Raw genomic sequence first — 23,354 nt, forward strand, 5'->3', positions numbered from 1 at the left:
CACAGCCACCTGCTGCCACACTGAAAATAAGCCTGAATGGTGGAAAGCAGGGTGAACAAGAGAGAAAGAGGCAGGGTCCTGGTTTAAATCCAGCCCAGCCCAAAGCTGACACGGCTGCTAGACTTCTCACATACTTGAACTAACAAATTTTATGTTATGCTGAAGCCAAAGGGTTTTCTGTCACTTCAAATACGGGAAAGTCTCACCTTAAGGAGGAGCGGGTACTTGCAGATCCTCTGGATCGGAGACAACAGGTAGCCTTCCAAAGGGATGTCCGTGGTCTTCCGGCCTCCCAGAAGCATGCAGCTCTGCAAAGGGACAGGAGACCTTCATGAAACCCACCAAGGATAGCACAGGGACATAGCCACCCTCAACCATGGGAAACGCTCTCAGAGCACAGCTACAATCACTTGGCAAGCGATTTAGCAACCCCTAGAAGTGAAAATCTGCATCATCTACAACCAACACAAACCCTAGTGGGCCAAATCTTGCCTACTCCCCATTTTGGTAAGTTTATTAGAAACACAGCCACATCCATTACATTGGCTGTGGCCCCCTACAAGCTACAACGGCAGAGCTGAGTTGTTGGGGAAAAAAAGGCCATATAGCGGCAAAACTTAAAATATTGACTATCTGGCCTTTTACAGAAAAATTCACCCATTCCTGGTCTAGAGAAGCTTTCACATATACACACCAGGAGACTCAAAAATGCCTTGTTTACAACAGTAAAAAATGGGACGCAACCTAAATATCCATCACCTGAGAATGGAAACATCTGTATTTTTGTTTCAGTCTGTTTGCAGCAGATTTATACAATGGTAGCTAGCTATGCAGCAGTGAAAATGAGATAACCAGGGCCACGCGTAGCAACACGGGCGAACCCCAAAAATGTACTCTTGTGCAAAAGAAAGAAGGATATGTACAGTATGAAGCCACTTATAGAGATCTTTTAAAGACATGGCACATAAAACTATGCGCTGTTTATGGAGAGCATGTATGAGGTCAAATATAAAGACATGCGTGTTAAAGGAATGCACCCAATTCCAGTGGGGGTTCCCTCTGTGGAGGGAGAGTTTTGGGTTGGAAAGTGAACCAAGAATCTTCAACTGTTACTGAAAATGTCCTAGTTCTTTAGCTGGGAGGAGTGTACGTGATTCTGTCATATGCATACCTCTATTTTGGCTTGCAGAGTTAAAAAGTACAGCTCTCTTAGGAATGGAATACCGTTACCCTAACTCCCATGCTCAGCCCTAAGCTCCTGTCCACATGAATCAACCCAGTGTCCTCCATGTCAATACTTCCGCCCTGCAGCCCCCTTGCCTCTCTCGGCTCATTCCATGCCTCTTCTCTGGAATGTATTCTCTTCCCCAATAAAAATAATAATAATAATAATACTGCCATCATCCATCGTAAACACTGACCAAGAGCTAATCATGTGTCCAGCAGGCCTCTAGGGCTCCCAACCACCAACCACCCTATCAACTGAAAACTATGATTATTCTCATCTCACAGCTTAGATCCCTGGGGTGTGAGAGGTTTAGTCTTTTACTCCAAGACCATCCCAGAAAAGTGAGTCACAGAGCTGGGACCTAGAGCCAGGCGGGTTGACACAGAGTCTGGGATTGAAACCATGATGCCCGTGTGCCCTTACCCCAAGCCCACCCATGCACCAAGGCCAGCCCTGCCACCCAACCTGCTCTCAATTCCCAGGACTTCTTCCTCCTAGAGCCTCCATAGGTGGCCATTTGTTCCACGTGGCTCTCAATCACATTACAGGCACTACCCTCTCCTTCAGAGAGGCTCCAACTTAAGAATCCATTTTTGTTTGGCAGGAACCATGAGTTCTGCTGTGTTTCCCTGCCATGCCCTTCACAGTCCTGGGTCCCTCAGGCTCACTATGTGCCCATTATGTGTAAGTGAATGAACTAACCAACTAACTAATGAAGGAACAACCCACCAGCACATCCAGCCATTCCTCCTCAACACCACCCTGGCAAACTGGAAATGAATCCAGACTCTTGGGAAAAGGGATTCCCATCCTATCATTTATTCATTCATTCAACAAATACACATTGTGTGCTGTGTGCTGTGCACAGTTCCAAGCACTGGGGGGCTGCCCAACAAAACAAATTCCCTGCTTATATTCAAGTGAAAGTAAGACCATAAGAACACATACCATGTGCCCACCATATGCCATGCACTGTGCCTTGTGCTTCACATACACAGAAAGTTCATGCCGAAAGCCTAAGGAAATAAGCATGGACCACTGTCCCCTACCACACATGGGGAAATGGTGGCACAAAGAGCTGGCCCAAGTCTCAGAGCTACCTCCACTGCCTCTTAGGGATCACAATAAGCTCTGCCTGGAAAAGCAGAATTCTGGGGACCCCAGGCCCCAGCTCTAGCTGAGCTGAATGGCCCCCACCAGTGTTTACCCCTGGCACAGATGGGGGATTGAGGCTGCGGCAGCTGGGAGATGCCGGGCCCCACGCTGCTCACACTCAGGCCTTTGTCTTAGGAGCCAGCACTTGCCACAGGCTGCCCTGGTGATGTCAGCTCTGGGCAGAGTGCAGGGCGCCTGGGGGTGGGGAAGTGCTTTCTAGAAGCCCCCAGGGCTTGGCGCGAGAAGGGCCCATCTTTGTCCAGGATCAAGGAGTTTTCACAAGATTTTCACAGCCACCAAGGACACTTCCCCACAAACACTCTAGATTGTGGTTTCACTTTATTTTCTTTTAAAAAAAAAAAACAAAAACAAAAAAAACAGGCAAACACACACAGAGCTAGCATTCACTATTCTCATTACATTTCAGGCACTATGGGAAGAACTTCTGAGAAGTCCTTAAATGCTCAAAATTCACAGAAGTGATTTAGATGAGGCATCAACCTCATGGTCTTCCCAACCTCCTAATGGCAGCACGTTCCTGGACTGTCCTGAGTCCTCCTTTCTGCCCATGCTGCCCCCCTGGCTGATCCCACCCTGACTCGGCTTTTTTTCTTTTTTTTCCTGGACAGAATCTCATTCTGTCGCCCAGGCTGGAGTGCAGTGTGCAATCTCGGCTCACTGCAACCTCTGCCTCCTAGGTTCAAGTGATTCTCCTGCCTCAGTCTCCTGAGTAGCTGGGATTACAGGTGCACACCACCATGCCCAGCTAATTTTTGTATTCTTAGTAGAGACAGGGTTTTGCCATGTCATCTAGGCTGGTCTTGAACTCCTGACCTCAGGTGATCTGCCTGCCTCGGCCTCCTAAAGTGCTAGGATTACAGGTGTGAGCCACCGTGCCTGGCCCTGACTTGGCTTTAAACACCATCTTTCTTTATATTGAAAACACTCAGGTTTATCTCTCTAGCCCCTAAACTCCCGACTAGAGTCTCTGCTGCCCACCCAATGCTCCACCTGGATGTACTGCAGGTATCTTAAGCCTCACACATCCAAAAGGGAATGTTTATTTCCCTCTCCTACCCTAGCCTGCACCCTCTTGGGAAAATGCAACTCCATTCTTCCAGTTGCTTGGGCCCAAAACCCTAAAGTCATATTTGACTCCTCTCGTTCATTTATATCCGAAGTCAATGATCAGGCAAATTGTGTCAGCTCAGGCCTTCATGCTCTATGTGAATTCAACCACCTCTCCCACCACAACCACGCTGTTCGCAGACACCATCGCTTCCTGCCCGGACATTGCAGTAGCCCTGCAGTCGGTTGAATGGTGTTCCCCAAAATGCCAGGCCCCCACAAAACCTCAGAATGCAACCTTATTTGGAAATTGGATCTTTACAGATGTATGGTAATTAGTTAAAATAAGGTGATGCTGGATTAGAGGGGGACCCTAAATCCAATGACTCATGTCCTTATGAGGGGAGAAGACACAAAAGAAGGCCATGTGAAGACAGAGGCAGAGATTGGAGCAATGCTGCCACAAGCCAGGAAGCACCGACGGCCGCTGGAAGATTAAAGAGGAAAGACAGGATCCTTCCCTGGAGCCCCAGGAGGGAGCACCCACCGACACCCTGATTTCAGACTTCTGGCCTCCACAACTGAAAGAGAATCAATTTTGTTGTTTTAAGCAACCCCATCTGTGGCAATTGTCCCGGTCCCCTAGGAAATGCAAACAAGACCCTCCCTGGACCTGCACTTCTACCCAGATACTAACAGGGGGGCCTTTCACCATGCAAATTAGCTTCATTCATGCCTCTGCTCAAAACCCTCCCACAGCTTCCCATCCCACTCAGAATAAAACGGAACATTCTCTAAGGCAAAGCCACGAGCTCCAACGTGAAGGGATCCCACAGAGCGATCCTACAGACATCATGCTGCGTAAAAGCCGCCACACACACACACACACACACACACACACACACACACACACACCCTGAATGATGCCGTTCATAGACGATGCTAGAATAGGAAAAACTAAGCTTTGGTAAGAGAAGTCAGCAGAGGGATTCTGGAGGTCTGGGGGCCATGACTGGGAATGGGCAAGAGGGAACCTTCTGGAGTGATGGGAATGTTCTTCGATCTTGGTGGTTCCATGCTATAGGCATATGTAAGCATTTGTCATCCTGGGGGTGCACTTACTGCATGGTTGCTACACTTTAATTAAAAAGCTTTTTTAAAATCTCATACTTGGACTGGGCAGAGTGACTCACACCTGTACTCCCAGCACTTTGGGAGGCCAAAGAGGGAGGATTGCTTTAGCCCAGGAGTTCAACACCAGCCTGGGTAACATAGCAAGACCCCATCTCCACACACAAAAAAATTAAAAATTAGCTGGGCATGGTGGTGCACACTATAGTCCCAGCTTCTCAGAAGGCTAAATGGGAGGATGGCTTGAGTCTAGGATGTCGAGGCTGCAGTGGGCCATGATCATGCCATTACACTCCAGCCTGGGTGACGCAGCGAGACCCTATCTCAAAAAGCAAAAACAAAACAAAACAAAAAATTTCAGACTCTTTCCATTGACTAAATGCTCCTTCATTATCTGGTTTCTTTCAATCTCTCTGACCTCATCTCCTCCTGCTTTTCCCCTTATGGCCTTCACTCTAGTCACCCTTGGCTTTCTTGCAATTCCTCAAACACACTCCTACCTCAGGGCCTTTGCACACGCAGGTCATCTATCTCTCTGAAATGCTACATAGCCCCTGCCTCTCTCTCCTTCACTTCCTCCACATCCCTGGTTACATGTCACCCAAGATGCAGTTTTCCCAAAGACCAATCTAAAACAGCTTCCACCATCCTAACTTCCTCAAAACACCCTGTCACCCTTATTTTACATCCTCCAGAGAATTTAACATCACGTTATCATTGAAGTTCCCCCGACTAGAATGGCCACTCTATGAGAATAAGGACTTTTCTTGCCTTGTTCATGTCGGATCTTTAGCCCTTAGAATGATCCCTACCGCATTATAGGTGCTTAGTAAGAAGTTGTTGGATGAGTAAATGAATAAATCATCCCCATTTTACAGACAAGAAAACTGAGGCAGAGAAAAATTAAGACACTACTCCATCATTCTCCATCACTCAGCTGGTGCCCAGCACAACATGGATGGAAAGCCAGATTCTGTCTGTTCCCAAAGCCTTAATGTCCCATAACAGACTCATGACAGCTCTTCTGCACGTGGCCAAAAGCTGGGAGACGCCAGCAAGGAGGGAGACAGATGGCACATGTGCTGGCACCCCACGCATCCTCCCCTGCCCAGACCGGCCCACCCAGCTGCTGCTAGGAATAGGGTAGTTTGACCCACCAGGAAGACTGCTTGAGATAGGAAGGAAGGAAAGAAAGAAAAGTCAGTCCTTCCCTTCCCTTCCCACACCCTGCACACACCTTCCTGGCATCTTCCTGCTTCCCAGGACCTAGCTGAACCTGAGGGAATACCGTCAGAGGGTGGGACCCTCAGCCAGGGAGCCCAGAGCCTGGGCAGCAGGGACTGTCACAGGGTGGTGCTGCCTGCAAGCCAACAGGTCAATGCAGACATGGCCATTTCTGTCCATGTGGGGTCTTGCAGTAACGTGACTTCATCTTTGCATTCTGCCCAGACTATTTTATGAATATAAGTGCAAACATGGAAATGTGAAGATGTAGGTACCGGCTATGAAAAGCAACAGTCCTGAAAGCTTAATTCACTTGAGACAAAGATGGAAATCAGTAAATCAGTCTGCCAATTTGCCCTTCCTCAGATGTTCACTGGAGCCGGGCCAAGCAACATGAACTCACTTGTGAAGGAAACACACATTTGGAATCGAAATTCTGGAACTACTTTGTTGGAGACTGAGTGAAGGAGAAGTGCAATTAGGAATATTATTTTATAGTTTAGCACTCTGGGAACATGGTTCACACTCCGTATGCTATGTTAGTTAATTGTTCTACTTTTATGTACTGAATTCGGTATGTGCTATTGGGAAAACAAACAGTATGGGGGTGGAGAGACGTCTGTGACCGAATGAGAAGGGATTCAGAGGTGAAAGACTGGGACTGAAACCCAGGATAAGCTCAACCACTTTTCTAGGATGGACCCCTAGAAAGTCACTTAATATTGTGAAGTCATCAAAATCACCTGTGACAAAGGCTATGCAGTGTCCCCTGATGTATTCTTCTTCCACAGTGATCACATTTCTAGCTGGGCACATGGCTGCTCAGAATAAAGCCTGTATTTCCCAGCCTTCCTTGGATCTAGGGGTGACCATGTGGCTGAGTGCTGGCCGATGGGACGTGAGGGGAGGAGATGTGTGCAGCTTCCTGTTACGCCCTGAAAAGGAGAAGGGTATGCTCTCCTTCCCGCCCTCCCTCCACCCCACCACCTGGAAGTAGGATGTAGTCAAAGGTCATCTGAGACCAGGTCAATGAGCATCATACCCTAGGGCCTTAGCCCCTGACACTGGAGCCACTATACCAGCCCCAGACTGTCTGCACCCACACTGTTAACAAGAGGGAGAAATAAGAGCCCACCTTGTTCAAACCACTGTCCTTTGAGATGTCTCTAAAGCAGACAAATGTTTATCTTGACTCATACACAACAGATAGTGGTTTGAAAGGCTCAAAGGAGGTCACAAATGACAATCCGTTTTATACATAAGTGAGGCTCTCTACAAGTGTAGGGAAGACCATCATGGATGTCTACAGTTTTTCCTGACCAAATGCAAATGCAAATATACCCAGAAATGCAAACGCAAATATCCCCAGAAATGCAAACCAACTGCTTTAGGGATCCACTCTACCCTTAGGCTCTATTGTATGGGTAGACCTGACCCCACCTTCCATCTCCAGAAGTGACCAATCAGAACACCACCACCAATTACTCTGTCTACAGCAATTGGTTCAGGGATAAGGTTTTGAGCCAACGAGCATCAGATCTAGGATTTTTGCTGTTACTATGGGGAAAGGGAAGTTCTCTCTATCCTGAAGCTGCTCAGCTATCAGAGGTGTAAGTCTGGAGCTGCTGGAGGCCACCCTGTTACCACTTTGGGAGAGCCTGCCTGGGAATAAAGCCACAGCAGAGAAAAGGAGAGTCAAGAGACATACATTACTGATGACATCATTTGAACACCCAGACTCTGCCATCTCTGTAGCCCTCTCAGGTCTTAAACTCCCCAGAAAAGTAAATCCCTCTGTTGTTGTTGTTGCTGTTGTTGTTGTTGTTGTTGTTGTTGTTGTTGTTTTGCTTCTGCCAGTTTTTGGGTTTTTTGTTTTTTGTTTTTTTTGAGGCTGAGTCTCATTCTGTCTCCCAGGCTGGAGTACAGTGGTACCATCTCAGCTCACTGCAATCTCTGCCTCTCAGGTTCAAGCAATTCTCCTGCTTCAGCCTCCCAAACAGCTGGGACTAGAGGCACATGCCGCCATGCCCAGTTAATTTTTTTGTATTTTTAGTAGAGACAGGGTTTCACCATGTTGGCCAGGCTAGTCTTGAACTCCTGGTCTCAAGTGATCCACCCGCCTCGGCCTCCCAAAGTGCTGGGATTACAGGCGTGAGCCCCCGCACCTGGCCGCTTAAGCCAGTTTTAATTGGATTTTCTTTCATTTATAATTAAATAATCCTAAAAATACTAGTAATCCTAATAACCATCATAATAATGACAGTAGTATTAATAATTACTACTCTTGCTGCCATTTTTATTAGAACCCTTACTTTAGACCAGGAATGGGCAAAGTCAACCCTAATCTGGCCCTCTGCCTGTTTTTGTAAATAAAGTTTTATTGCCACACAGCCACACCCACTCCTCTACACATTCTCTAGGGCTGCTTTCATGCTACAATGGCATGAGCTGAGTCGTGGTGACAGAAACTGTATGGTACGCAGAGCCAAAAATATTCCCCAGCTGGCCCTTTATGGAAAAGGCTTGGCGATCCCTGCTTTAGGCAGGAGATTACCCCAGCCAAGGAAAGGATTTGGCACCATGGGGCAGCATGAAGTCCTCTTGTGCCCAGATTCCCCAAGGATGAGGCCGAGTGCAAGGGAGCACCAGGGCTGACGGGTCAACTTACCAAAAGGAAGGCGCGCACGGTAGGGATCTTGTTCAGCTCCACCAGCAGCCTCAGGGCTTTCTCATGGTTGCTGCAATACTCCTCGTACACGCAGAACTTGTCCTTCTGCAAGACAAGGACAGAGCCTGTGGGAAGCAGGTCATGGTAGCAGGCAGGTGCCCTGACACATGCTGACCACTGGGCTGGTAGGGTAGGGGTAAGGACTACCCTGACCCAGGAGAAGCTACAGCAGGAGGTATCTCAGGTAAAGCAGCTCCACTCACTACCAGCTTCCCAGCCTCCACTCTTGCCCCAGGTCTGCACTCAGGGGCCTGAATAACTTTTTGGGAAGGAGTGTGGACTGGGGGTCAAGAGCATAGACTCAAGAAGAGCAGCCTGGGCTTGCACCATGGCTCTGTATTTCCTGTGAACCTGGGCAGGTTACCTGACTTCCCTGTGCCTCGGTCTCCTTATCCGTAAGGTAGAGTTAATAAAAGACCCTAAGTCAGAGTTGTTATGGCTGGGGGCTAGCTCTGTTGACCTCCAGATGCCCCTGAGCCCAAAGATGGACTCCTTCCAGACTAAAGGTCACCTGTGGGTCACTAGGTCCAGAACCATCAGTCAGGGTTTCCCGTACTGGAAGAGACAGGAGCCTTCTTAGCAGGAAGCTCTCAACGGAGCATTCTTGGTTCCAGATGGTTCACAGAACCCGCCAAACCCTAAACAAGGATGGCGTGGGTGAGGTCACTGGAGGAGGAAGGGTTGCAAGGCCTCAATCCTGAGCTAGGGATGGGGGTGTGCAAGAGACCCGAACAAGCTAAGGAAGGAAGAGGTGGGTCCACAAAGCAAGCAGCTCATCTTGTTTCTAAACAAGCCCCCAGATGGCCTTCCGATGGGAGGCTGCAGGAAATAGGAAACCAAAGAGAAGGGAGGATGGGTTTAGAATTAACAGGCATCCCCAGCCCACCCCAGCTCACTCTGGGGGCTCTGTGTGCATCGTCTGAGCAGACACCCTGAGCCACAAAGTGCCCAGGTCAGTGCTGATGGCTAACACAGAGTACATACCCAGCACGTAGTACAGACTGCCCAGCACATAGTACAGGCTGCCCAGCATGTAGTACAGGCTGCACGCTGCTCTCCTGGAATGGGGGTGAACTCACTCATTCCCCACAACAGCCTTACATGGTAACTACTGTAACAGACTCACATACCCATGACAAAACCAAGGAAAAGTTGCTTCCCCAGGGTCTCGCCGCTAGTGCAGTGGCAGAACCAGGACTCAAACTCCCTTAACCCCAGTGACAGTGTCAGCTCAAGGTCATGGCATAGGGTAGGGATGGGAGTGGGAGGCAAATACCCAGGGTACAAATTTCAAGCCACAAATCTAGACTAAGCTGCATCCCAAGGGCACTGCACCAGAATACTGAAGGCACAGAGTGACTCCAGAAACCCAGTTCCACATTCCCTAAGTAGAGGGTGACCTTGGGCAAGTGCTTCTCCTCCCTAGGCCTTGGTTTCCTCACCTGCAAAATGAACATCATAACTGACCTTCAACACTTAGGATGCTGGAGGATGAAATAACTTAATATATGTGAAATGAGTAGAACGGTGTCTGGCACACAATACTTCACAATACTTCAATACCACACAATACTTCAAAGTACTCTACAAGTATTAACAACAAACATAAACACAATCAACAAACATGGATCAATGGGGGAAAATATCAGACAAACCATGTTACAATTACCCACAGTGCACCCCCATACACACACACATACCACAAGACACACAATCTTGATGCATATTCCAAGAAACCACACAATGATCTCAAGCATTACAGCATGCAAACTACATGCTCCAAACACCACCACCAATGTCAGCATGCACATGGACACATGCACTGAGTCACAAACCACCACTCACTCATCAAGTATCTGCAGTCCACTGTGATGCCAACACATGGCAAGGAAGGAGAAGAGGGGACCCCAGCACCCCCAACACTGCCCAAGCAGACCTTTTTCTATTCCCACTTGTCTCAAATGGGCCTAAGGGACCATCAAGGCCAAAAGAGCTGGGTGAGTAGATGTCTGAGCTGCAGGGGATCACCCAGCCATAGGTAAAACCTTGTGAGTGGGGGCTGCTGGACACACCTGGAACCAGGATTTCAGCTGCAGACTGTGGTGATGCAGGCTGCAGGGAAGAGGAAGAGGAAGAGGAAGAAAGAGAACAACTATTTTGTTGTAGGTGACAGGAACTGGCCTGTCTGGAAACCTGCTCCTGCAGAGAAGACTTGCAGTGACATAAAAAGCCCCCATGACCACTCTCACCAACCACTATCAGCATCAACCCTGTAAGTGCCAAGGAGAAGTTCTGCAGCCAGACCGTCTAGGTTCATAGCCCAAGTCTCCCGGTCACCAGCTCTTGGTCAAGACAAGTAACATTTCTTGGCCTCTGCATTCTCATCTATAAAGTACAGACAACAATATCATTACCATAATGGTGTTGTGAGGATTGGCAGGTGAATTTATATTAACGGACTTCCAATGGTGCATAGTAAGTGTTCACTAAATATTAACTAGTATTATTATTGCTTAATAATGTTGTTGCTATTATCACCAGCATGATTATTTCAGAAACTTCATTACCTTTTTTATTGAACAGGGTAGGGCAGTAGGTGGGAAGGTTTTGACAGCAAAAAAAAAGACAGGCAGAGTCAGGAGGAAGGCAGCGGATAGACTCGTGGGTTTAGGGAAAGCATCGGGAGGGTCCCAGGCAGATTTTGGGAATTATGATGGTCCCTGACCCCAGGATGTTTTACATCTCATTCGTGCACTGTCCTTCTCCCCTGAATCTCCTGGGACTGTCAGCTCCATGGGGACGGCGTTTGCATCTGTTGAGGTCACTGCTGTGATGTCAATGGGGTCAGCAGCCACTGGCAGAGAGCAGGTATCGTGACTATTTGATGAATGAAAGCAAGAAAACAGAAGGAGGAACGGAGAGGCTAAAGGCCCCTCAGACCAGCTCCGTGCTTCTTCCCAGGCTGGTCCCACCCCACCCCAGGGACCATAAGTGAGCACATGACCCAGACAAAACCAATCAGAGTTCCCTGTCCTAATAACAGTGGCCATGTGACCCAAGCTGGGCCGCGAGAGCCCGCAAGGACTCGAGCTGGAATCACTGGGAAGAGAAACTCTCTTTGAGCTGCTGTTGAACCCCTGCCACCATGTGAGGCATGCACCCCATAAGCCCCTCCCATTCTCCAAGAGTGAAATCAGCACTGCACAGATAAAAGCAGAGCCTGAGATCAGAGAAAGACCTGGTCCTGAAATCATCATACGGAGTCCTGGATCTAGCTATGCCTGAAGCCGACCTACACTCCTGAACAATTTCACTGACATGCATCAGTAAAGTCCTGTATTTGTTTAAGCCTATCTGAACTGGTGTTTCTGTCACGTACAGCAAAGACAGTTTTGATACATGCACACTCTTAAAGGCAGAAAATGAAAGACATGGACCCAAATCTTAGTGAGGTGACAGGGTCTCTCTGTCCATCTCCACAGAGATGAAGGGAAGGGACTGGGCCAGAAAGCAGGGACAAATCGGTTTCTTCCCACATACCAACCCCAGTCACTGGGTAGTGCCAGCTGGAACACTGGTGAGGAGGATTCTGGGGCCCCACAGGAAGCCTAGAGACAGAATGCTGTGATTGATTAGCGATGTCTGCCACAGGTGCAGGAGAGGGGGTAACAAGCTCACCACTGGTTTGTCATTCCTCATCCCCTGAGCCCCCTTCTACGACACGGTCTGCAATGTTTTCCTCTCCTTCAGCCTGTGGGAAGGGCAGGGGCCCAACGCTTGAGGCTTGGAGAAGTTAAATTTAGCAAAGGACAACATCCCCTCTGCAGCACCGTGCCCAGTTCAATCACGCCCGTGTCCTTTCATCCAGCCTGACCCCAGCTGCATCTCAGGCCTGAGACCCTGCAAATACGGAAACGCTGCTCTTGACAGCTCAGAGTCCAAGTGTTCCATTTCCTCCTGGAGGCCGGACATGGGGCTCTGATTGCTTTGCCAGGAAGAAACGGACAGTTGTGCATACCCAGATGTGGTGGGTACGGAACATGTGGCTGTGGGTTTGGGGGGAGAAGGGGACAGCTACTGGCTGGAAACAGCCAGGGGAGGGGAGCTCACCCCCAGGAAAGGCTCAAGGATTGTGAGAGGTGGCAGCTGCTGTCCACAATACCCAGGTGACAGTGGCTCCACAGAGACCATCAGCTCCAAACCACTCATTTCACAGCCAGCAAGACTAAGACCCAGAAGAGGGAAGGAGCTGGCCCATGCAGACATATTCTCCAGTGGGGAGGAGAGAAGTGAGAATCAGGTCTCAGTTTCTCAACAGTCTCCCCAACTTATTTACCCATCCACACAGCTGTGGGGAGAGGGGGGTTAAAACAGAAATCAGACCACACTACTCCCGTGCTTAAAACCTGCAATGGCTTTCACTGACTCAGAATAAGATCTACAGTCCTCACCTCGGCACGCAAAGCCCTACAGGATCTGCCCTGCCCCCACTATGACACCCTCAAACTCTCTCCATCACTCACTCTGCTCTGGCCACGCCAGTCTCCCTTCTTCTCTCAAATGAGCTAAGCTTGCTCCCAGCTCAGGGCTTCTGCCCTTTCTCACCTTGGTCCAGACCACCCTCCCCAAGATCATCCCATTCCAACCCACCAAGGCCATCCCACCCTTGGGTTGCCAGATACAAAATAAATCCCAGGATGCCCAGGTGAATGCTCATTTCAGACACATATTTTTTTAGTATAAGTATGTCTCAAATATTCCATAAGACATGGTTCCACTAAAAAATTATTTGATGTTTACCTGAAATTCCAATTTCCCTGGGTGTCCTTTGTTTTCATTTGCTAAATCTAGCAGCCCTGGCCCTGACCTCCCGATTGAAAGCAACCTCAGGCAGAGTCACTCTTTACCACATCTGCATTTTATGTTCTTCACAGTCTGCACTGGCATCTGAAATGACCTCATTTGTTAAATTACCCTCTGTTTCTACCACCTACGAGCTGCGTGGCAGCAGGGAGCAAGTCTGTCTTACTTAGTACAGCATCCCCAGGGTCTAGTGCAGAGCCTGGCACACAGGAGATGCTTACTATGTATTTCAGGAGACCTCATCACATAAGACAGTAAAAAACACAGACTCTACAGCCTGACTGTGTCAGCTCAAATCCTGGCTCTGATGCTTCCTAGCTCTGTAAGCTTGCCCTATAACTTAATCTCTCTAGGCCTTGGTTTCCTCATCTGTAAAATGGGTACAATAATAGTAACCACCTTTAAAGAGTGTTGTGAAGTTTTAATGAATGCATACCTGTAAGGCACAGAGAACAGGACCCAGCACAAAGAAAATGTCCACTCAGTGCTAGTTTATGATAAACTCAGTAGTTAGTGGTTGGGTTTTGGGGAAAGGGGGTGAGGGACTCTTCCCCCATCTGATCAGTTAGGTGACACTAGCAGGCTGGACTGTGGGCCAGGGCCCCTTCCTCTCCTGGAGAGCCTGTCTGCAAGAGCTCTGTTCCCAATTAGCATCTCACCAGCCCAGATGCTGCCATGGCCATGGGAAAATGTTTCCAAGCAGGGAGTAAATGGAGTAAACAAGCCTGGGAAGGAGAGTGGACCCAGCACCTCTTTCTTTTGGGGCTGCAGTGGATGCCATGGTGCACTCCTCAAATGCCTGTCACAGAGACAGAGACACCCCTTACCCCAGGTGCTGGGAGTGCTGGCTGACAATGACCCTCAGCTAAGGCCCTCTCCTAGAGCTGCCTTCAGCCTAAGAGGGCCACCTGTCTGAGGCAGTACACCCACTCCTGAGGACAGCCCACTGGGCAACAAGGGTGCAAAGGCCTTGCCCACTTGCTGCAATTGTGCATAATCTGAAGAGCTATCCTAGTTCCAGAGTTCCTTCCAGATGGGACTATCAGTGGCTGCGGTGGAGCCTCTGCAACCTCTCCTTTAGCTGCTTCCAAGGGCCCACCTGTGTGCAAATCGCCAGCTTCCAGAAACCCAACCTACAGAGGTGTGGCCTTTAAAACTCCTGAGACAGACTGACTCAACCTATCCTCCGTGAGCAGGCAGGAAGAGGCATGATAATTTTAATTTTTAATTAAAAAGATGATTTTAAATTAAAAAACACTGTATCACACACTGAGAACGCTGGCTCCTTTTTCAATAGGCCCAGTTAGCTCAAGGAGGGTCTTAGCTGGTGTGATGTAAGCAGCCTCAGGCTGAAAGGCTCAAGTAGTTAAGAGTTTCTAGATAGAATGCGGTAATACCGTTTGGTTTCTACTGCATTTATTTTGACAATTACCTTCTATTTATAGCACTCATTTTCTATTTTCAATGATGATGCAAATTTCTCTTTTCAAATAAGTTCACTGAAGTTTTGTTAAGTGAATCAATTTTTTTTTTTTTGAGACGGAGTCTCACACTGTTGCAGGGGCTGGTGTGCAGTGGCACAATCTCGACTCACTGCAACCTCTGCCTCCCGGGTTCAAACGATAAGTGAATCAATTGTTTAAAGCATTAAACAAATAATAATACAAAGAATACTCAGATATAGCAAAAATTACAAACTTAGCGTGTGAGCTGAACTGAAGAACACTGGCTTAGCCCTTAGGATGGCCTAAAGCCCACTTCTGCGGCTGGCACAGTCGTGACCTTGAGCTTAACCTTTCTCTCAGTTTGCTTGCATGTCCAGAGGGCAAGTGAGCTTGGGGATCGATTTTTTTTTATTTTATTTTTTGTTTTGTTTTATTTGTTTTCAGACAATGTCTCACCCTGTCACCCAGGCTGGAGTGCAGCGGCATGATCTCAACTCACTGCAGCCTCAACCTCTTGGGCTCAAGCGATCCTCCCACCTCAGCCTCTCAAGTACCTAGAACTACAGGTGCACATTACCATGCCCGGCTAAGGGGCTGGACTATTTCTGATGCAGAGACAGAGCAGTGAACATGACAGAGTCCCTGTCCTCATGTTGTTTATATTCTAGGGAGAGACAGACAATAAGCAAAAAGGGGCAAAAGATCCGATGTGTCAAAGGGCGATGCGGACTGTTCTGTTGAGAATGACAGAGTAGGGGAGGGGCGCGGAAGGGCAGGAGTGCAGCAACTTAAACAGGAGGGCATGGAGGCCTTTGCGGAGAAGATGGCATTTCCAAAAAGCTTTCAAGGCAAGAAGGGAGAGAGCCGCAGGGATGTCTGAGGGAACTGGTCCAGCAGAGGAGGCGGCCTGGGGTGAGAATGGGCTTGCCATGTTCTGGAACAGCGAGGAGACCTGTGCGGCTAGAGCCAGGGGAGCGAGTTCCAAGGAATGAACAGGGCCTGGCGGGGTGTGGGGATTTTATTCCAATGAGGCAGGAACCTTTGGAGGGTGCTGGGAGAGAGGTTGAAGACACCTGACTGATGTTTCCAGCAGGTCTCTCTGTTGGCTCAGGGGAGAACCAATCTCCAAAATACTTCATCTCTGTCAAAGCCTCCGACATTCATCCTTGTGCCCGGGCATCACAGCAGCTTTGCGAGGCTGGAAGGACGGGAGCCCCCGCAGGGGGGCTCATGATAAATCGCCTGGAATGGGGCTCAGTGATCCCAGGTCTGGGCACCCTGCACAAAGTCACACTCCAGAGAAGACTGGGAGGTGCCAGAAAGCGCTGGATCACGTGAACAGATGCGCACGTTACCCAAGTGAGAAACAATTCCTGAGCACTTATTATGTGCCAGGTTCTACCAACGTCATTCATTCTCTCAACCGCCCTAGAACGTGAGTTTTGTGATACCCACTTTACAGATGAGAAAACTGAGGCACAGAGAGGTAAGGTCATTCTCCCAGGATCCCAGAGCAAGGAAGTAGCAGAGCTAGGATGCAAAGTCGAGCAGCTGGGCTCTAAAATGCTTGATCTCCCAGGCCCAGGGTGGATGCCAGGAAGGCCCCAGCACAGAAAAACTTCCCACAAAGGCCTAAACATCCACCCTCCACATGTCATGACTCTGATGGTAAGTGCAGCCTTCACCAGGTGCCTAGTTTGATGAGGCTACATGAGGAGGGTCCCAGGTAGCAGAAGAGAGGACACGGAAAAGAGGTTGCTTCATGCACACTGAACTCCCCGTCCCCAGCCCCCCAGCCCTCCGCTGCATCTCTGAGCAAGTCAGGAATCCTGCAGAAAGAGAGAGGTGAGAATAGCCCCGCTGTGTCCTCAGGGTCCAGGGCTCCTCACTGACAAGCGAGTTAAACCCACTTCCCCACAGCCTCTGGGGCTCAGGCAGAGAAGCCAAAGGAATGAGGGGGGCCAGGGCTTTTGGCAAACTGGACAGTGCACCTTGAGGACCCTTTCTCCCACTTTTGCTAAGTACAGACAATCCTACCCAAGCTCGGATCATGACATCACAGCCAGCCCCAAGCCCACCCCCTCCAGGAAGCAGGCCAGAGTAACACTCACAGCTGACACGCAGCATTAGCTCGGTGCTGAACCAGGTCATTCATCCTCATGACAGCCCCCTGCAGCAGGAATTGTTGTTACCCCCACTTTATAGAGTTGGAGACTGAGGCCCTGAGAGGTGAAAGGACTTGCCCAAGGTCACTGGGCTAGCGAGCAGTAGAACAGGGATTTGAACGTTGGCTGTTGGCTCCAGAGAAAAAGCACTTCCTGTCTCCTCTGAACCCAAAGGGCAGACTGTCCCTCCCATCCTTTTCATTTTCCTATTCAAACACCTTTACTGCACACTGTGGCCACTTGCCCCTTCTCACCATCTCCACTGCTACCATGCTGGTCCGAGGCACCATCATCTCACTTGGTGGGGTAACCTCTTAGATGTCTCCCAGCTTCCAGTTCTCCCTCCACAGCTACTCCCCCTCACAGCAGCCAAAGGGCCTGTGGACCACTTCCCTCCTCTGCTCAATGCCCTCCGCTAGCACCCAGCCCACCTGCGCCCCATTGTGCTCTTATTTGTCCAATTCCAAAGATGGAGAAGCATCTGCTATGTGAAAAGGAAGATAACGTCGACATTTATTGAGCACTTACTGTGCCAGGAGCTGCACTGAGCAGGCTCCTTGTATTATCTTGCTTAATCCTCACAATGTCCTGGATTTATCCCGTTTATGGGTAAAAGGACAATGAGGCACAGACAAGATCAGTCAACTTGCTGAGAGGACCACAGTTCATGAGTGGCTCAGCAGCCTGGCCAGAAGCTCTCCTTGCCCTCACTTTCACGTAGAGAGTGGCTGGCCCTTGGCTGAATGACTGCATCTTGGGGTAGTCTGCACGTCTGATCGCACATGAGACTTGCCCCCCATTGCCCTCCGAGGGCAAAGTCACACAGCTCCATCATCTTAGGCTCTGGCCACTCAGATGTGATCCCTTGGAGAAGTGAGTTAGTGATGATGATGATGATGATGATGATGATGATGATGATGACGACGATAGTTAACAGTGGCCGAGTGCTGATACACCAAAGTTTCTCCACCTTGGCACCACTAACATTTGAGGTCAGATGATTCTCTGTTGTCGGGGCTGTCATGTGCATTATAGGATGTTTGGTGGCATCCCTGGCCTCTACCTACTAGAAACCAGTAGCACTCTAGAGCTGGGACAACCAAAAATGTGTCTGGACATTGCCCATTGTCCCCTGGGGGCCAGAATCACCCCAGCTGAGAAGCTCTGCTCTACGCTCTCTACCCGATTGCTTTACCTCTGAGTCTGGCCATCAACCTTAGGAGGTAGACAGAATTGTCCCTACTTTGCAATTACAGGAGGAAATAGAGGCTCAGAGAGGCAAAGGAGTTTGGCTCACATCTCGTGCCCGTGAGGCTAGCTTGGGTTCTTCTGTCTGTGAGGGGGGTCCCAGGTAGTACAGAAAAAGAGGGTATGGAAAAGCAGTTGCCTTCCTTCTTCCAGCCTACCACCCACAATTCCAAATGCGTTAGTAATCTTGCAGGAAGAGAGAGGCTATTGCAACAAGCGTCAGCCTCTCTGACCAACAGCCCATCGGGGCACCCCAGGATCAGACACCCTTACTGTCCAGTGGGTGCCTGAGCCGGGACTCAAACCCAGGTCTGTCTGATGCCAAGTCCATCTCTTCTTGGCCACTAGCTACCTCTGATGGTCACTGTGGCAGAGGGGCCCCGCCAGGCCAGGAGGTCACAGGACTCCAGGACACATGCATTCAGTGAGGGCCCACCCTCTACGTGGAGCTGAGGGAAAGGAGAGTCACTAAAAATGCCCACAGCCTGCTGGGCCTGACCTACTTCCCATAGTTCCAGGGATGCAGACTGGGCCCACCTGCCCACCTTGCTACCCCATCTCCCAGACAGGCCTACAGAGGAAGCTGGGGCAGGGACCCAGGGAGAAGCCCACTTCTCAAAAACTAGAGTCCACCAGGGGCAGTGGCATAGTACTCACGAATTTTAAGAAAACATTCCCAAGTTCATGCTGAGACTGCGGCTCCGGGTGTAAACAATACTCCAAGGCGGCCAAGAAATCCTTATGAACTTCCAGGATGTCTTCGATGTTCGAGAACAGGACCTGTGAGGAAAAGAGAGGCCAGAGGACAGCGTTAAGGCTCGGAGGGAGAGCAAAGCCAAGCACTGAAAAAATACAAAACTCGGTGCGGGTGACATTGTAGTCAAAGAAGAACTCTCAAACACCAGAACTGGTTTACCACTAATAGAAATCTTTGTAATAACAGAAATATTACCAATATTTATTTACTATAATCAGAATTAGTGACTAATCCTGTGTTAAGAACTTTATACGCATTCATAGAATCCAATCCTCACTGTAAATCTGTGAGATAGAAACTATTGTTATGCCCAATTTACAGATGAAGAACCAAGGCTCAGATAAAATAATATTCTCAAGGTCAAAGTCTTGCAAGCAGCTCCACATTTAGTATGCAGACATTCATCACAGTCAGACACAACTGCTGTGTCCAGCTACAGGACGATGTTGAAATTACAAGTATATTTCCATGCACTCATTAAAATGACGTGGTAGAAGAAAACACAATAAGGAAGGAGGTTAGAAATACACTGTCTAAACTCTCACAAACAATATATGAGATACCCTGTTTCCCCCACATCAATCTAAAAGTGTAAAACACTAATACAATTTGACCCAGCAATCCTACATTTTAGAATTTAACCTTCTGATCAGTTGTTCCCAACAAGGGGCAATTTTACCCACCACCCCGCCACACACACACACAGGATATGCGGCAATTGTCAAGGGACATTTTTGGTTGTCACAAATTGGGAGGAAAAGGGGTGTTTCGTAGACAGAGGCCAGGGATGCTGTTAACCCTTCCTGCAATGTACAGGACAGACCCCACAATGAGCAATTATTATTATTACTTTGCCTCTCTTGAGTCTTTTATGATTGTATTTTTTAAATTATTATTATTATTTTCTTTTTTAGAGACGGACTCTCGCTCTGTCGCCCAGGCTGGAGTGTGAAGTACAGTGGCACAAACTTGGCTCAGTGCAACCTCCGTCTCCAGGGTTCAAGCAATTCTCCTGCCTCAGCCTCCTGAGTAGCTGGGAATACAGATGCATGCCGCCATGCCCGGCTAACTTTTTTTGTATTTTAGTAGAGACAGGGTTTCACCGTGTTGCCCAGGCTGGTTTCGAACTCCTAAGCTCAGGCAATCTGCCTGCCTCAGCCTCCCAAAGTGCTAGGATTACAGGCGTGAGCCACCTCGCCTGGGCCTCATGATTGTATGTTTTTTTAAGAATAGTTGTTAACAGCCAAAAACTGGAAATAACTAAAATATCCATCCACAGGAGAATGGGTAAGTAAACTGTGTTGCATTCATACAATGGAACACCACACAGCAATGAAAAAGAGTGAACCACAGCTACACACAACATCACGGGCAAATCCCAGAGGCAGGCAGGGACATGAAAGAGCTCACTTTAATGTAAATTTCAAGAACAGGCAAAACCAATCCATGGTACTAGGAACCAGGGATTACCTTTAGGGAGGGAGGACTGACTGAGGGGGACCCAGAGTGGGCAGTTGGGGCTGGGAAATGCTCTCTGCCTTCATTTGCTTTCATGGTACACTGGTGCATTCGTACGTAGACACGCACTGCATTCAGCACTAAGGTTTGCACCCTTTACCATATGAGACTTCTACCTCATTAAAAAAAAAAGGTAATTTTTTATAAACTGTAATAAGTCACAGCTTAAAATTATAATAAATAATTTATAAACTATAACAAACAGTGTAATAAATAAGTGGAATAAACAGGAGGTGCTCAGCCATATTTGCTGAATGAATGAGTGAATAAATGAATGCAGGCATAGAGTTTAGATTCCAGTGCGTGAACACACACACACACACACACACACACACACACACACACACCCCACCCCACCCCCAGGACGAGCCATGCAGAGACCTTGAGCAAGTCCTTGACATCTCTAAGACTCAGCTTTCTTATGCAAATAATTCGGTGTAGAGTTGTCAACATGCAAGGCCACCGTCCAGATTAATCAGGGCGTTTGGGGGGAATGTCTTCTATGACCGAGTCCTTTGTGTGCTGTAAATACTGGGCACCTTGGACACCAGGACCCTCAGAGCCCCGAGGCCTGAAAGGCAGCTCAGAGAGTGAGGTCACACAGAAAGCCAGGCCTGGAGAGCCAGGCTGGGGCTGAGCCATGCACACAGAAGGCCTATTGATCTCCTCCTCAAACTCCCCAGAGCCATGGCCAAGGCCAAACTGGACCCAATTACTCATCAGCCCTGCCTGGACACTGGATGCCCAGGGCAGGAGCGGGGGTCGGGACTGCCAGGAGAGGGACTGGAGGTGCCAGGCTCCCGGGGGCACTTGGGAGAGGATTTTCCACTGGCTCCAAGCCAGAGGGCCTGACACGAGGAGCCCGGAAGACTGGGGGGTCACACTGAGCACAGAGGGAAAGTCTTGGGTTGGAAAGTGGGGCCCGGGGCTAAAAATTCCTGCTGACATCCACCAAGCACAGCTTGCTCACAGGACAAGAGGCCTCCAGGGGCTGAAGGGAGCAAGCTGGGGCAGGGCAAAGCTGGTGGCCAGCAGCCAGCGGGTGATGCGTCTCCCCCTGCATGCACACTCTCTGAGCATCGCACGGGAAGAGCAAGGCACAAAGCAACACAGATGCTCTAGAACAGGGGCCAGCCCCAGCGTCCACACCTTGACATTCTCCTCCGTGAGGCCCTTCTCCACTGAGTCGGCCACGTTCTGCCGGATGCGATGCAGGAATGCCTGGAGGAGAGAAGCAGAGAGAGGTGAGTGTCCGCGTCTCCAGCTCTCCCATGGACGGCCCTACAGAAGGCTCTCAAGTTCAAATGCCAACTAGGATCTGGGAGGTACCACGAGTCCAGGGACACAGGCAGAGGACGAGGAAAAACGTGCTCTGCTTACACCTTAAACACACTGGAGCAGCCCTCACTCCCACACGGTCACCAGGGGTGTACTGTGCACCTACGACGCCAGGCCCTGCACTGGGCCCTGAAGATACAGCAGAGAAAATCTCAAAGCCCCTGCCCTCGAGGAACCTTTGGCCCAAAAAGATACACACCTGCTTCCTCACCCAGGGGCGCCTCTCAGACTCTAATTCATTTCCCCTTTCAATTTTTTTTTTTACTTTGCTTTACAATTTAACCTCTGAGTAATAACACAGTCACATGGCTCAAAAGTCAAAAATATAAAATGGCAAAAACACAGAAAGTCTCTCTCCTTACCCCAGCCCCAAACCATCTAGTCCCTCCCCAACCCCTACAGGAACCCCAGCTACTAGTTTCTTGGGTATTCTTCCAAAAAATCTATGCAAAAACAAACACACACACATACACATCTATTCCTTTTTTTTTTTAACCTCTTTACACACCAAAAAATAGCAACGTATACTGGATGATCCGCACCTGGATTTTCTACTTAATATAGCTCAGAGATCCTTCCAGATCATCTCACAAGAAGCTTCCTTGCAGATGCCAGGAATGTACTGTTTGAATGGACCATGGTCCTTCTACCACCCTTTCAGGGGCTTGGAACAGACAAATCACGTCTCTCCTCTGTAAGACGCAGCAGATGAGTGTGACGACACCAGGGCAGGAGTGACAGGGGCTGCGGGAGCCGAGGGTGCACCATTCATGTGGGGTCACGTGGGGAGGCCGCAGGCCCAGGACCACCAGAGGTTCGGATTTGGGTGTTGTTGTGGTTTTTAATGAAGCCAGAAATTAGAATTTTTTTTCAAAAGAAAAGTCTCCCAGTTTTGAAGTGTTGGTGAAAAAGCCCTCTGTTATTGCAAGGAACTGGATTTTAGGGGTTGTGCGTAAAAGTGGGGAGACCAGGGCAGTAGGGTGCAATGGTGCCAACAAGAGATGACGGTGGCCTGGCACCAGGTGGTGTGGGTAGAAAAGTGGCAGAAAGAAGAGCTGCCGAGGGGTCACACGTATGGGCTGAGAGAGTCACAGGGATAAATGTTGGGGAAAGGAGAGACAGCAGAGTCAGCACCTAAGGGAGACCGAGGCCCAGCAACCACAGCCACCTCTGCCTGGTTTGCCTGAACTCCAGGATGTGGGATCTGGCTGTAGGCTAACCTGGAAGCAGCCACATGGAGACCCCTGGGAAAAGGAATTCATGGTGCTGTCATAGCCACAGGGCCACGGGGAACTGTGGGGCCCATCAGTCACCTGCCCTGCCAAGACGGATGACAGATTGGGGGTCCATACGGGGGCTGCTCCAGGTGAGCACATGGTCTCCCTGTCACAGAGCCCAGGTGCAGGCTGATTAAGACATGGGCTGCAGGGGCCTGTCTCATCTCACCACGCTTGTCTAGGGAGATCTCTGAGTGCAAGAGAGATGG

At 49.3% G+C, this 23,354-nt stretch overlaps 1 protein-coding gene across 3 annotated transcripts in view; it reads right to left on the minus strand.

The window, feature by feature from the left end:
* Positions 1–23,354, minus strand: part of PREX1 (phosphatidylinositol-3,4,5-trisphosphate dependent Rac exchange factor 1) — a 204,038-nt gene that overhangs the window by 101,458 nt on the left and 79,226 nt on the right. For all 3 annotated transcript variants that reach the window (XM_034947457.4, XM_034947458.3, XM_055104985.2), the window contains exons 2-5: positions 21,680–21,751; positions 18,913–19,035; positions 8,475–8,579; positions 207–308 (exon numbers count right to left, since the gene is read on the minus strand). In XM_034947457.4, the coding sequence (XP_034803348.1) occupies positions 207–308; positions 8,475–8,579; positions 18,913–19,035; positions 21,680–21,751 (402 nt within the window). The remainder of the gene's footprint in view (positions 1–206; positions 309–8,474; positions 8,580–18,912; positions 19,036–21,679; positions 21,752–23,354) is intronic.

The sequence above is a fragment of the Pan paniscus genome, chromosome 21 (genome assembly GCF_029289425.2).
Source record: "Pan paniscus chromosome 21, NHGRI_mPanPan1-v2.0_pri, whole genome shotgun sequence".
Classification (NCBI taxonomy): Eukaryota; Metazoa; Chordata; class Mammalia; order Primates; family Hominidae; genus Pan; species Pan paniscus.